Source organism: Xyrauchen texanus, chromosome 47, assembly GCF_025860055.1.
Source record: "Xyrauchen texanus isolate HMW12.3.18 chromosome 47, RBS_HiC_50CHRs, whole genome shotgun sequence".
Taxonomy (NCBI): Eukaryota; Metazoa; Chordata; class Actinopteri; order Cypriniformes; family Catostomidae; genus Xyrauchen; species Xyrauchen texanus.
In genome coordinates, this window is record NC_068322.1 from 13,909,875 (window position 1) to 13,922,760 (window position 12,886).

A 12,886-nucleotide genomic window follows, 5' to 3' on the forward strand; every position below is an offset into this window, starting at 1 on the left:
CATTATCTATAGTATGCAACACTAGAGTTTTAGTGGTTTAGTTTTAGGTGGAGGGCAACGCAGTTCCTCTGTGGATGAGAGGCATAAACATTGCAAAATCAAAGTGGTTTCAACAGAAAACATCTCAGAGTGGCCATGGGCTAAGATGCCTTCATCTGATCTGTTTTAAAAGACAGTATAGATGTATACTTTGCTGCCTCTGATATTGCACAATCCCATGCATGTGTTTTATTTTGAGGAAAGAATAAAAATGCCATCATTTCAACATAATAATAATAATAATATGTTTAATTTATATAGCGCCGTTCCAGAGCTCAAGGATGCTTATAATAGTAACACAATAATACATAAACAATGTACAGTCATTGAAAGTGAATATATGTCACATAAAGACAAATAACACTGAGAAAATAAAAAAGTTTTAAGTTGACATAAACTCAACTTAAAGATGCTGGAAAGAGTCAGTGGGAGTGAATTCCATATATTGGGTGCTTTTACGCTGAAATTCACTTGAATTGGTTTTAGATTATCAGACATGACATTATGGTGCCTTGGAAGTTTGTAATAATCCTTAATAGGTACCTTCATACAAAAACACCGCCTGTGAAGTCATTGACTGGATGAGCAGCGAGGCAGCAACCTTACGTTTCAGATACAAATTTGTCAAATATATGTGTGTGTAAGTGTATTCAATTATAATCACTCACCGTCTGGCTCATTCTTGATCAGTTCCTCCATCTTGCGCTGTTTGAGCGTGTCAACCACGTCGGCCAGGCTGCCTTTGCGTCGTTCCGGGGTTCCCAGAGCTGCGGCGGAGCTGGGCTCACTCCCCGGCCGCATGGACCCCTCCTCCTGCTGCTGTTTACTGGGTGAGGTAGACGAGTTGTGCTGGGGGTAGGGGCTCAGGTCCAGGCCTTTACTGCCATCCTGTTCCTGAGCAGGACAGACAGAAAAAAAGACAGAAAGAGAGTGAGATGGCATGTAAGAAGTGTTATACATAGCGATAAACAGGCCTTCACTAATTATTTCTTCCTTTTCTTGAGTGTTGAGGCATGTTTGTATTTACTTTCATCTCCATCTACCCATCTGTATTATAGAAAGTCTTTCTCTACAGTCTGAAGTCTCCTTAGATAAAATCATTAGTGGCAAAAGTTTCGCCATCACAGACAACTGTCTCTTTCTCTGAGAAAGGAGGTTTTTCTACTTTGAATAGGCTCCAAACACACAAGAACGTCCAAGTTTTTCAACCACATTTTTTCTTCTCTTCTAGAGCAACAAGACAGCTGCGATATCAATCACTAAATTCAATGTTTCAAGCATTGATCTTCTGTCCAAATTTATGACAGTTCCATTGCGTGGTTACTTACATAGTGTGGCTCAGAATAAGATTGAACAAGTAACTTACCCAACCCAGTCTCATGACAAGCCGTAGTAATAATTCAAGTAATAATTAGTACGAAATGGTACAAGTTGGAATCTTTACTCCCACAGAGAGAAATATACGAACGAGTGAACAAAGTATTACATTTTTTTTAAGTTTTACCCCTAACCCAAACCTAAACATAACCATAAAGTCTAAATCCTTACTCAAACCCTCAACCTAACCATGATTTTAATAATAAAATCACTGTTGAGTTCCACTGAAGGTTTTTTTTCAACGAGCATTCTTATAATTTTTTCTAAGTCTAAACCCAAACACCAAACCTAAAACTAAACCTAACAAACATATTTCCAGATGTTTCCTTTCTTAAAATAAAGTTTTGGTTAGGAAGCAAGCTAAAATGTGATGCCTATATCTCTATGGGAATACAATTTTAAATTGAACAATTTACGATATCTTACGATTTCGCCATCTCATACAAAGACATGAGACTTGTGTTGAACTTGCCAGTAACACACATTGCAATCAACCAATGCTGTTTTATAAAAATGTATCAAATACTACACATTTTAGCCTGTTCCTGGGCTTTCACCCAGTTCTCCGGATCTCCATTATGAAGTTTAATTACAAAACAAGTCAGGTATTTGGAGACAGGGTCAACAGTCCATGTCCGTTAATCAGGGTTAATCTTTGGATAATCCACGTCTATTATCTTCCTTACCACTCATGTGATTGACAGCTGCCTTGGCCAATCAGACAATAGCATAATCTCACTGAAGCTGAACAGATTTACACCTCAACAATGAACATCAACTATTACACGACACCTGCATCCAAAGTGACACAAAACTTCAATTTTGTCTTTGAGTTCACAGAACTGATCTAGCTCACTGTGAAGTTTTATCACCTGCTGTGTTTTTAATAATGGCATATGCTTTTAATCATTAACTCAGGAGTTGAAAAGAGTGCAGCAGATGGTTTGTTTAGCAAAGCTTAATGCAACACGGATGACACAAGACTTTTTTCTCAACTAAGATATAGAAAAGTGACAAATGCATGATTACGACTTTATTTATATCTGTAGAGTGAGAGAGATGGTTTAATGATGTTATTTGGCCCATCAACAACAGAACTGATTCAATAATACATCAAATGAATCTACAATTCTGTTATGGAAAAGAAAGAGTATTGACAATTGAATATTGTGTTTTATTCAGCATTTATATTAGTGCTAATTCTACTTTCCTCTATTTATATATAAAAAAATGTATTTATTACATAAAAATTTACTAAAATTTGAAAATTTCAAATTTAATTAATCTCAGGTACCAGCTATTTGTTATTTGTTTTTATTTGTTAAATCATTTCAACCACTTTCATTTGGACATTAAACAGATTGTCAAAACTTACATCCATTTATATTAGATATGTAACAGATTGACTGTTCACTATACATTATCATCTTTATGATAATAATTACCATAGGACAAACTTGACTGAAACAATTTCAGTCTCTACGCAAACATACCGAGAGACATTTCATGATAATACTCATTCACTAACAGACTGAAGACTGGCAGGCTTAAAGATCTTAACTGGCTTTTTTACGGTGCACGCAATATGACAGCTTGCATACTGATTCCCCCCGTTTACGATACTGTAAAGCTGTCTTCTAATCTGTCTGAAAAAAAAAACACATTTTTATTCCTCATGCCTCTGACACACCCTTTCATTTCATCCCTGTCTTCTCTGTCAGCTCCAGTTGGGCCATTCAAACTGGGATTAAGAGAATTCCAAAGTCATATAAAACGTTGTGTTGACCAAAGCAGTGTGAGATCACCCAATCAATCGCAAACAAAACTGTCAACTCACTGTTAAAGAACAAACTGAGAAGAAAGAGGGGAGCACGAGAGAGAAAGGAAGAGAGAGAGAGAGGAAGAGAGTGGCAGGCATTTCTCTCCGCCTGCTTTAGTAAGGCATGCATCTTAAAACACGGTCACACCTGTCACTTCCAATCTATCTAATCCACTGCATACTTCAAACCGCAGCTCTCGCCGTCTTTCTACAGAGAGGTCTAGAAAACAATCCGAATAGAAATTAAGGTAAGATGGTAGTGGGGGATGCTGTAGTGGGGGCATCCTCCACTGTGACACTAAGTCTCGGACAGGTGAAGGGTCATTTCTGCATCACCCTTGTTTTATTCGCCATTGATGATTTCAAGGGTGGCTGTCTGATTTAGCTCTTAAGAAAGTAGAGCTCACATCCAGGAACCTCAACGGCTTATGCGTTTCTTTCTTTCCCTGCATCTTTAAATATAATCCAGTGTGAGTAACAGGTCTACAGAATGCTTGATATTCAGGTTAAGTACCCTGTTGCCATCTCGGAAAAAGAGAGCGACCAAAAAAAGAACGAAATCTAGCCTTTTTGTTATCCGTTTCGTAAATTATGTGTGTGTACATTTATGCAATTTCACAGTAATAAGTGTGCAAAGCTGCTTGCATATGTGCATCGCATGTATATATTTATTTAAATGCATTTCTGATGTGCCATTCTGTGTGGTGTGGGCGGTTCTGCTTTAAGTCGTGCAGATGTCAATTCTCTCATCGAAAACAGCAAAACTGTGCTTCTCTCCGCGACCCTCTCTTCATCCTCGAAACTCTGCAGCATGGCAACGGAATTAAACAACTTTTGTCCTCTTAAACTCATGTGTGACAGGAGCACATTTAAACCCACTTCAACTCTTGCCAAGAAAGCAAAACGCCTCTTTTCCCTCTAGTTATTCTCTCCCCGATATTTTCCCTTCTGCACAGATGCCAGCATTCCTCCGAATGCCACCTTGTTTTCTTTTTTTTTATGTTTGTCCTCTTCCTGTTCTCCGCAGGATTCCAACCTGTTTCCCTCAGAGCGTTTGTCTCTCTTTCATTCTCTCTCACTTAAAAAAGAGCACACTTCCATATGTTAACTTAAATCCTGTTATTTTATTAACACAGGAGACTACAGGTAGTGACTTGTACATGCAGGTACACGCTGCCATTGATGTGACACTAATGAGACTAACTCAATATACGCCGTGGGATTCTCTGGCTTCTGTTCATCATGCACAGAGGAAACTAACCTCCATGCTTGCTATCAGTTAAACTGTCAAGAGCCCTGCTGTTGAAACACACACTTTCGAGTTGGACATGTCCCCTCTCCTGTGGTGCTGACACCTCGTCTGTTGTCTTAAGCCTGTGTTGCTGATCTCTAGCGTGTGTTCACAATCCGCTCACCTCTAAACCTGGCTCAACCGAGCTATTATCAGCTCTGATCCTGCCGTGAACGCGCACATACCAACACACAGATAAAAATTACTTCTCACAGGTACTTCACGCTGTCTCACAGTGTTTCATCTCAATCTTTATGTAATGTTCACAGACAAATCTACAGTATTATACAAGTTAAGTTATATAAAAGGATAACATCTTGCTTTATTGATATTTTAACTTATTGTATTTGTAACAATTGTGTGGTCCTAAAACCAATTGTGCGCTCTAAGTCCTCGTGGTAGTATAGTGACTCAATCCGGGTGGCGGAGGACGAATCTCACTTGCATCCATGTCTGAGACAGTCAATCCACGAATCTTATCATGTGGCTTGTTGAGCGTGTTACCGCGGAGACCTAGCGCATGTGGAGGCCCACACTATTCTCCACGGCATCCACGCACAGAACACCACACGCCACACCGAGAGCGAGAATCACATTATAGTAACCATGAGGAGGTTAACCCAATGTGATGCTACCCACCCTAGCAACCGGGCCAATGAGTTGCTTAGGAAGCCTGTCTGGAGTCACTCAGCACTTCCTGGATTCAAACTTGCGAGTGAATCCAGGAAGTGAATCCAGGAATCCAACAAGTGTGGTAGTCAGTGTCTTTACTTGCTGTGATACCCAGGCCCCCGTTGTCCTAAATTCTTTCCTAATGTCTGCTTCAAAAAAAAATATTTACAAAAACACTAATAAATATGCATGCCATTGAAGCAAAATTGTTCCTCATACATCACTTAGTTTAATAACTGATGTGTGAGAATGGAAGGACATTAAACTTCAAAGCCTTAAAAACAACAAATATTTTATGTGTGTGATATATATTTATATATATATATATATATATATATATATATATATATATATATATATATATATATATATATATATATATATATATAGTACATATTTATTCTATAGTATATTTACAGTATGTTATAAATATGTTATATACTGTATAAAAGCTTTGAAAATACATGTTTTAGATGTGTTGTTTAACCTGCTGAGACCATAGAGAGGATAGAGATTTAACTTTTATGTTCTTTGTACAAGTTTGTAGGTCACTGATTAGAAAAATCTTCATTTTTAAGCATATTTAGTTTTGAGGTGAATTTTGTGTGACTTCAGAAAACAATAGCAGTCTATGAAAAAGTCTTGATTTTTAAGCACATTTTGCTTTGATTTGATTATTGTGTGACTTTAGTCACTGTGTTAACTGTCTAAAAAAGACACTATTATGAATAATTTTTACCATTTTTAATTGAATAAAAGGTATTCTTTAATTGCTGTTTAATTCTGCTACGCTGAGTCTCGGAAGGTTAATGATGTTTTAGAATATGACAAAATTATTAAATTGTAATTTTCAATAATTATTTATTGATTTATTTTTATAAAAAAAAACATTGTTTTAAGGAACTTGAATGGACATTTGACAAACCTTGAATCGACAACAGCTATTTATCAAAATGAACAAAGTTTAAACTTACAAATTTCCTTAATGCCTTTCCTCGTTTACCGGACAAAGGGGGGCTAATTAACACCTTGCTATTAACTACCCTATGTAAAGCTCTTCCTACCTTTCCATTTCAAATCCTTCTATTTCCCGCCAGTAAAACTGGTGAGAGTTTAAAGAGTGCCAGGAGCGCACGCACCCTTCATTCTGAATGTGCAGCTCTTTTTCTCAGTAGAGCGCTCGTTTTGGATGAAGAGGTCAGCGGAGCTGGAAGCACGTGTGCGCCACTGCCGTGTTAATTTACAATGACAAGATAAAGCAGTAATCTTCCGCTGTGCGCTACCCAGGGATTCGCCGAGTCGATTTACACTTCCCCATCACTTCATACAATTGCCATGACAAAGCCCCTCCGAGTCCCCACTCGTGTAAATCTCTCTCACTCAACTCTTCTGCCAGTCAGCGTGGATCGGCTCAGGGCAACTTAATGTCTCACACATGCCAGCCTGCTTTCCCCAAAATCCACCCATGCTCGAGACGGATACGCTTTATTAATCCACATTAAATACAGTGAGCGTGTATGTTTGCCACTTCTGTCATGTCAGCTTGAGAGACAGAAGTCTACTCCTCCAGACAACAATAACACAACATTACAACTACTGCAATGCTACTAAAACATAATAATGATAATAACATTCTGTATAAATCTTTTTAACATTATAAAGATAATCATTTTAGTGTTTGTATTAGTTCAACGAAACATTTTATTCTACAGAAAACACAAATGCATTGCCTGTTGCAAATCTGAACATATAGTAGTTTAAAACTGAAAGAGACTACAAGACAGAAAACTGACTGTCATTAACAAACACAACACACTGACAGTCGAGTTTGCTGTGCCAAAACGTCCGAAACACTAGAGTGTGAAAGCTCAAGGACTTTGGTTTGTTGTGGAAAACGGTTCCAAAACTGCAGAGTTCAGCATGCCCTATAATCATTAAGTTAATTGGAGAATTAGCTTACCGTTAAGTTCCTTAAGTACTGATATATTCTTTTACAGCCAAATTAATTCCAAAAGCCTGTTGTGTGCACACAAGTTTATTGAAACAGAGAGAGATAGGCAAGTTGGGGAAAAGGTCATTAAAGAGATACTAAAAGCTCATGTGTGTGTCAACGTGAGGACAGAGGATGGGGGTAACAGGGTCCACACGTACACGCACATGCTATCACACAATTATCACACATTCCATCAGCAAATATTTCTTAAGCCATCTTATATAGCCTTAAAAAACAGCATTTTACCAGTCAGCCACCGAATACCCTTGATATAACTGCCTATATCCTCCATGACTACACTGACCCATCATGAACTCACACTCCACAATGACAAATGAATAGTCATATGAACACATATGACTCATTTTGGCCACTTTCAAAGAGAGGACCTGTCTCGCTGTGTTTTCCAGTGACATCATTGGAGCATGACAGGCATTTCCACACCAAAAATGTGAATGTGTCCGACGTGTGTGTATGACAGAGGCAGGAGCTGTTGAACTTGTGTGTATCTCCATCTGTGGGACAACCATCATGTGACAAGTAGCTTCAGTATTGAAGATACTTCAAAGGTGGAGTCAAAAGAATACATATTTATTAAGTGGGAGGAGCCAGCATGATGCAACATGCTTCATCCATTAATTTGGGAGGCCTTTGTGTGTACTAACATTACAGAAGACGTTCAGAGGTAGGTTATGGTGAGGGCGGGCTGTCTTACCATGTTAGCGTGTAGTGTTGGGGGACTGTCGAGCAAGCGAGGAGATCGCGGTGACACTTTGCTGCAGTACGAACTCAGGGGCAGGTGAATGACAGCATGTCCGTCAACCTCTTCATCCTCCAATCGCTGTCTGCTCGTCGCCATGACTACCTCTCCATCTGTTCCCCCATATGGAGAGGCTGGTCGCTTGGAAGACATCCTGGAAAAATTAGAAATGGAGAGAGCATTCAGGAAAGACATGGCAGAGAGAGAGAAATTGCTGTTGTTTAGATGTGAGAGACATATTTGACCTGATTTACACTACTTTTAAAATGACCTGGGGGGCCATTCACACCCAATGCATTTCTGCGCTAAAAAAAGCTAGAGGCAGCGCCACAAGAACACAGGTGTCTCGAGATGCAGTTTTAACTGCTGAAATTCTTTTTAACTTCACACAGCATCTAAAACCGCAAAAACAGCGAGAGACTCAACAATCAAAGAACTGCATTGATGGGCGTAAAATCGCATTTGGCGACACGACTTCAGTGTCTTGAGATATATTTTTAACAGCTTAAGTTCTCATAAACTTGACACGGCTTCTAAAAAATGTAGCACTATGTGCAAGAAAACAGCTAGCCAGTGCAACGGTCAAAGACTTTCATCTAGTGCATGTTTACATGGAAAAAGTATTGGAAAACTGGCGCAGACAGATGCAAAAACCGTTTTGGTGTGAACACGCCTTAAGAAGGGGTCATGATGTTCGATTATGCATCCAACAACGGACTAGCATATTGGTTAAACTAGTTTTTTGAAAATAAAATCACTTTCTTTATTTAATTTTTTTTTTTTATACTTTCATTTGCAACCCTGAATTACAAAGGGTTTCCTTAACACAGATTAGTCAACAAGTTGTTCATGCAACCCACAGTGTACCTGATTTAGAAAATATGTAGTTTTGTACATCCTTAATAATGACAGCCATCAAAACCACAGCACTGTCCACATCCATCACTCCATCAAAGAGACATCCCACCTACACTATCACAGCATAATTTACTGTCAGACACAATGTGTTTAACCAGCCTGTTTGATGTAAAGACTCGAGCGGCCCATTAAAGAAAAGTGCACACAGCCCAGCGCACATCAAATATCACATTAGGCCAGAACACAGTCAAACAATGGTGTGTGTGTGTGTGTGTGTGTGTGTGTGTGTGTGTGTGTGTGCGTGTGTATGTGCTATAGAACATGTTAATGACAGTGTATATGGTGTTGACAATGCTAGAGAAAATAGGCCATGATGAGGGTCTGTGTTCCTCTGATACATTCGGAAAGCAAAAGTATTCATTAAACGAACTCTGTCTCCCACAATGCACAGGGGAACAAAATGAATATGCTCTTGTAATAAGATTTCATCTGGTTTACGGCATTGCCTAAGTGCTTTCAGAGACACATCTCAGCCTTGGGGTCTTGTGTTACTATGACCCTGGGTAATAAGTACCTATCTTTTAGGAGAAAAAGATGAGGAAGGATAGAGAGAGAAGCATTTTATTTGTCTACTACTTTGCAACTGTTCTCTTTGAAAAGAACTAAACAACATGCAAACCTATTTCTTCAAGTGCAGTCATCTATTATGTTCAAAGAGCTGTTTCAAGAGTAAAGTTGTTGAAATGGTTGGTTTTATTTAGCCTGTTTTCTTTTCTTCACACAAAGATCCATCAATGAGCATCCACAGTTTCGGTACTGTCCACATTTATGTGTGTGTGTGTGCATACCTACATACAATAGTAGATGTAACTGTACCCGCTAAATCTGACAAAACTTCTTTTAAGGGACATTTAGGATGCCCTCAAATGGAAAATCAATTAAAAAATAAACAAATATTTTTTTAAATGCTAAAAGTTTAGGAATACACTTAGGTTTAGTGTTAGTACATATAAATAGCTTTATATAAAACAACAGAAGTCTATGGTACAGTACGCCCCCATTTAGATAGCTAAGTAAATATGTGTGTGCTGAACTGTATGGTGTTCTCATAGCCTTTGCTTGACACAGACGCCACATCTGGCTGAGCTCCTGGGCAATGCTAAGCCTTTTTTTCTCTCATTTACTGCTTATTTGGTTTAGATTAGCTGTAAAGACAAACATCATATAATGTTTCTAATCGTCTGGATGGGATAAATAAGGCTCACCTCACCCAAACCCGAGGCTGTCAGCTACGGAAATGATGAAGCTGTGCTTAAGACAGCACAGACATGGTGAACTATGATGCAGTAGTCATATTTCTGGAGTTTGACAGCCCCAGCTTTAACAAATCATAACAAGTACTGTAACCCAGGTTTATTATGAATATATTATGTGTGTGTGTGTGTGTGTGTGTGAGAGAGAGAGAACGAGAGAGAGTATATCTGTATTCATTTGGCTGTATGAATACGAGTGTGTGTTTAGGGGGGTACCTTGGCTGTGTGCTGGTCCACACTGGGGCAGTAAAAGTAGTCAATGCAGCTGTATAAACTGCAGTTGGGCCGTCAGAGCCACACAGCCTGTCTGCCCCTCCACCAGCACTGTTTACTTTACCTCCAGACACTCACACACACTGGGCCCTTTTGTTTCACTCCTCCTACACACACACACACACACACACACACACACTTCAGGCCTGCTCATTTTAACACACCAACCCCCAACACACACATTGGGATCAAGAACACAGTCTTGGAGACAAAGACACACACATATTACCCTCATCTAAAAGTAGGGTTGGGAACCAAGAAACGATCTGTTTTCAGAACCGGTTCCATTTTTTAAAAACACGAACAGAATGATTTCCATGTCGTTCGGTTTTGTTTATGGTTCTTGAACATCTACCAATCTGCTGCCATTGCTCATGATCGGATTTGAGAATGAATGATTCTTATGAACCAGTTATTTTTTATTAAATCGATTCACATGAGTTATTGGTTTGAATCGCTGGGTAGCTCACTTATTGAATCAGTTGGAATGATTCTGCTGTGAACCACAAGTCATTACTTTCATCATGTCCAACTCGAACTCAAACTGTGCCTGTGTTAATAACTGTTTAGTTAAGGACTGTGAGACTTAATTCATTGTAATTACAATGTAACAACATATGTTGTCCATACGCCAACATGTATTTAAAGATACACAGTTGGAACAGAGTTTTGTTGAATATTATTGTTGTATATAACAATATTGTTGTTGTTCAGTTCATAGTTGCAGGACATGATATTGTAATTTTTATCCTCAAAAGTACAAAAAGAATCATTAATGGAATCGTTAAGGAAGTGGAACCTAACCCTAACCCCTAACCCTCATGCTCATGTGAGCGTGCTCTCCGTAGCAAGAAAAAAAAAAGTCGGTTTAGTAAAGATTCAAGTCTGATCCTCAATTAAATCCACTGTTGTTTGCTATTTGTACGCACTTTTGGACATGTCTCCATCTTTTTTCTGTTCTTCTCTGTCTCACACTCTCTCCTTTTGCCTCTCTCTTACACACTTCCTTCCCGGCACATTGGCAGCAGCTTTTCAAAGCTCCTCTCAAGCAATAAAATGTCTATTTTCCTGCGAGTCATTGAAGTATAATTACTGTACAATTCCGCTCCCTGGGTGCGCAGGTTATAGCCACTTTTTCATTTAAAGTTGGCAGGCCTGTCGTGGTGGAGAGTCTACATGAAACATTTAAAGCATGTCGAGATGTTGGGATTAAAAAAGAGAGGGTTTTATTAAGCAGATAAATTGGCAGAAAAGCTGGTCTCCAAGGTCATAATTAGCAGCCATTAGCATAATTTCACTCCATCCTTCTGTGGCTCCAATAAAGCCCGGCCTGCCAAACAGACACACAGACCCCCGTCCACTGACACACACACGCAACAGAGAAGCACAAAGACTAGTCCCTGAAGCTCAGACTTCCTTACAAGCTAGTCATGACCGCATATTTGCATTGTAAACTTTAACAGCAGTCTTCGCTCATTATCTGGTGGATTAATAACTTTACTGCCATTCATTTTCACAAGTCAAAGTATTATATTATGCATAAACAGCCTTGTACATCACAGCCATATGAGGGTAGAGCGCTGATATGGGTGAAGTAACTAAACACACACACGTGCATATGATAACACAGAAATTATGTTCGCATAATCTTCCAACACCCGTGTTATTTCACTTCAGGGTGTATTATCAAAAAGATAAATAAGAACATGACATCAGAAGCTATCCAAACTATTTTTCATTCTGCAGACTTCACATACTGTCCAATCACAGTTGAACCGCAGGTCGAGGGGCTAACTTTCACGGCTAATCGTTAAAAGCTAATGGCCTCCCATCGGTGCACCGCTCGCACCCCTCCCGTCGGCCTGAGCGTGTTAAGCCCAGATTAAAAGCACACTTCCCGTTTGAGCTTAGATGCAGATTGAGAGCTCTCTTAAGTCCCTCTCATATCACATGTACATTTCTCCACAGTCGCTAATCGTCCAAAATACAGGGTCCATTAAACAGCGGAGTGGAGCTGCACTTTAAATACTGAATCTAGGAGCTTTACCTAATCACCATTAACAGTGGTTAACACTCCAGAAGTGCCTCTAATGACAGGACATAATTTAGAGGCTAAACGTGTCACACGCACTCAGATGTGCACGGCCCATGAAAAAAAAAACTTGATGATGATGCTTTGTGCGAATGTTGGTCATCTGCCTATGATAAAATAACATTCAGACATGCACAGACCGGTCAAAAAAGTTTTTGTGAAATTTCTGATTACTAAGCACAGCAGATTGGTTTACCACATTCGACTGATTCCCATAGACATCTATTGCTTTTATATTAAGTGTAATTTAGTATAATTACTACAGACTAACCCTCACTCAATCCTAACTCTACCTCTGAAAGTAAATTTTTGCATTTTTAGACAAATATTTTTTTTCCTTCATGATACTTGATTAATAATGTTTACCTTTTAGGACATCCCAAAAGTGTCGTTATGTCA

General features: G+C 39.0%; 1 protein-coding gene across 4 annotated transcripts in view; it reads right to left on the reverse strand.

Annotated features, from left to right (window-relative positions):
- sox5 (SRY-box transcription factor 5) overlaps positions 1-12,886 on the reverse strand; it is a 293,062-nt gene that overhangs the window by 68,989 nt on the left and 211,187 nt on the right. For all 4 annotated transcript variants that reach the window (XM_052120818.1, XM_052120817.1, XM_052120819.1 and 1 more), the window contains 2 exons: positions 7,907-8,105; positions 708-933 (listed from right to left, as the gene is read on the reverse strand). In XM_052120818.1, the coding sequence (XP_051976778.1) occupies positions 708-933; positions 7,907-8,105 (425 nt within the window). The remainder of the gene's footprint in view (positions 1-707; positions 934-7,906; positions 8,106-12,886) is intronic.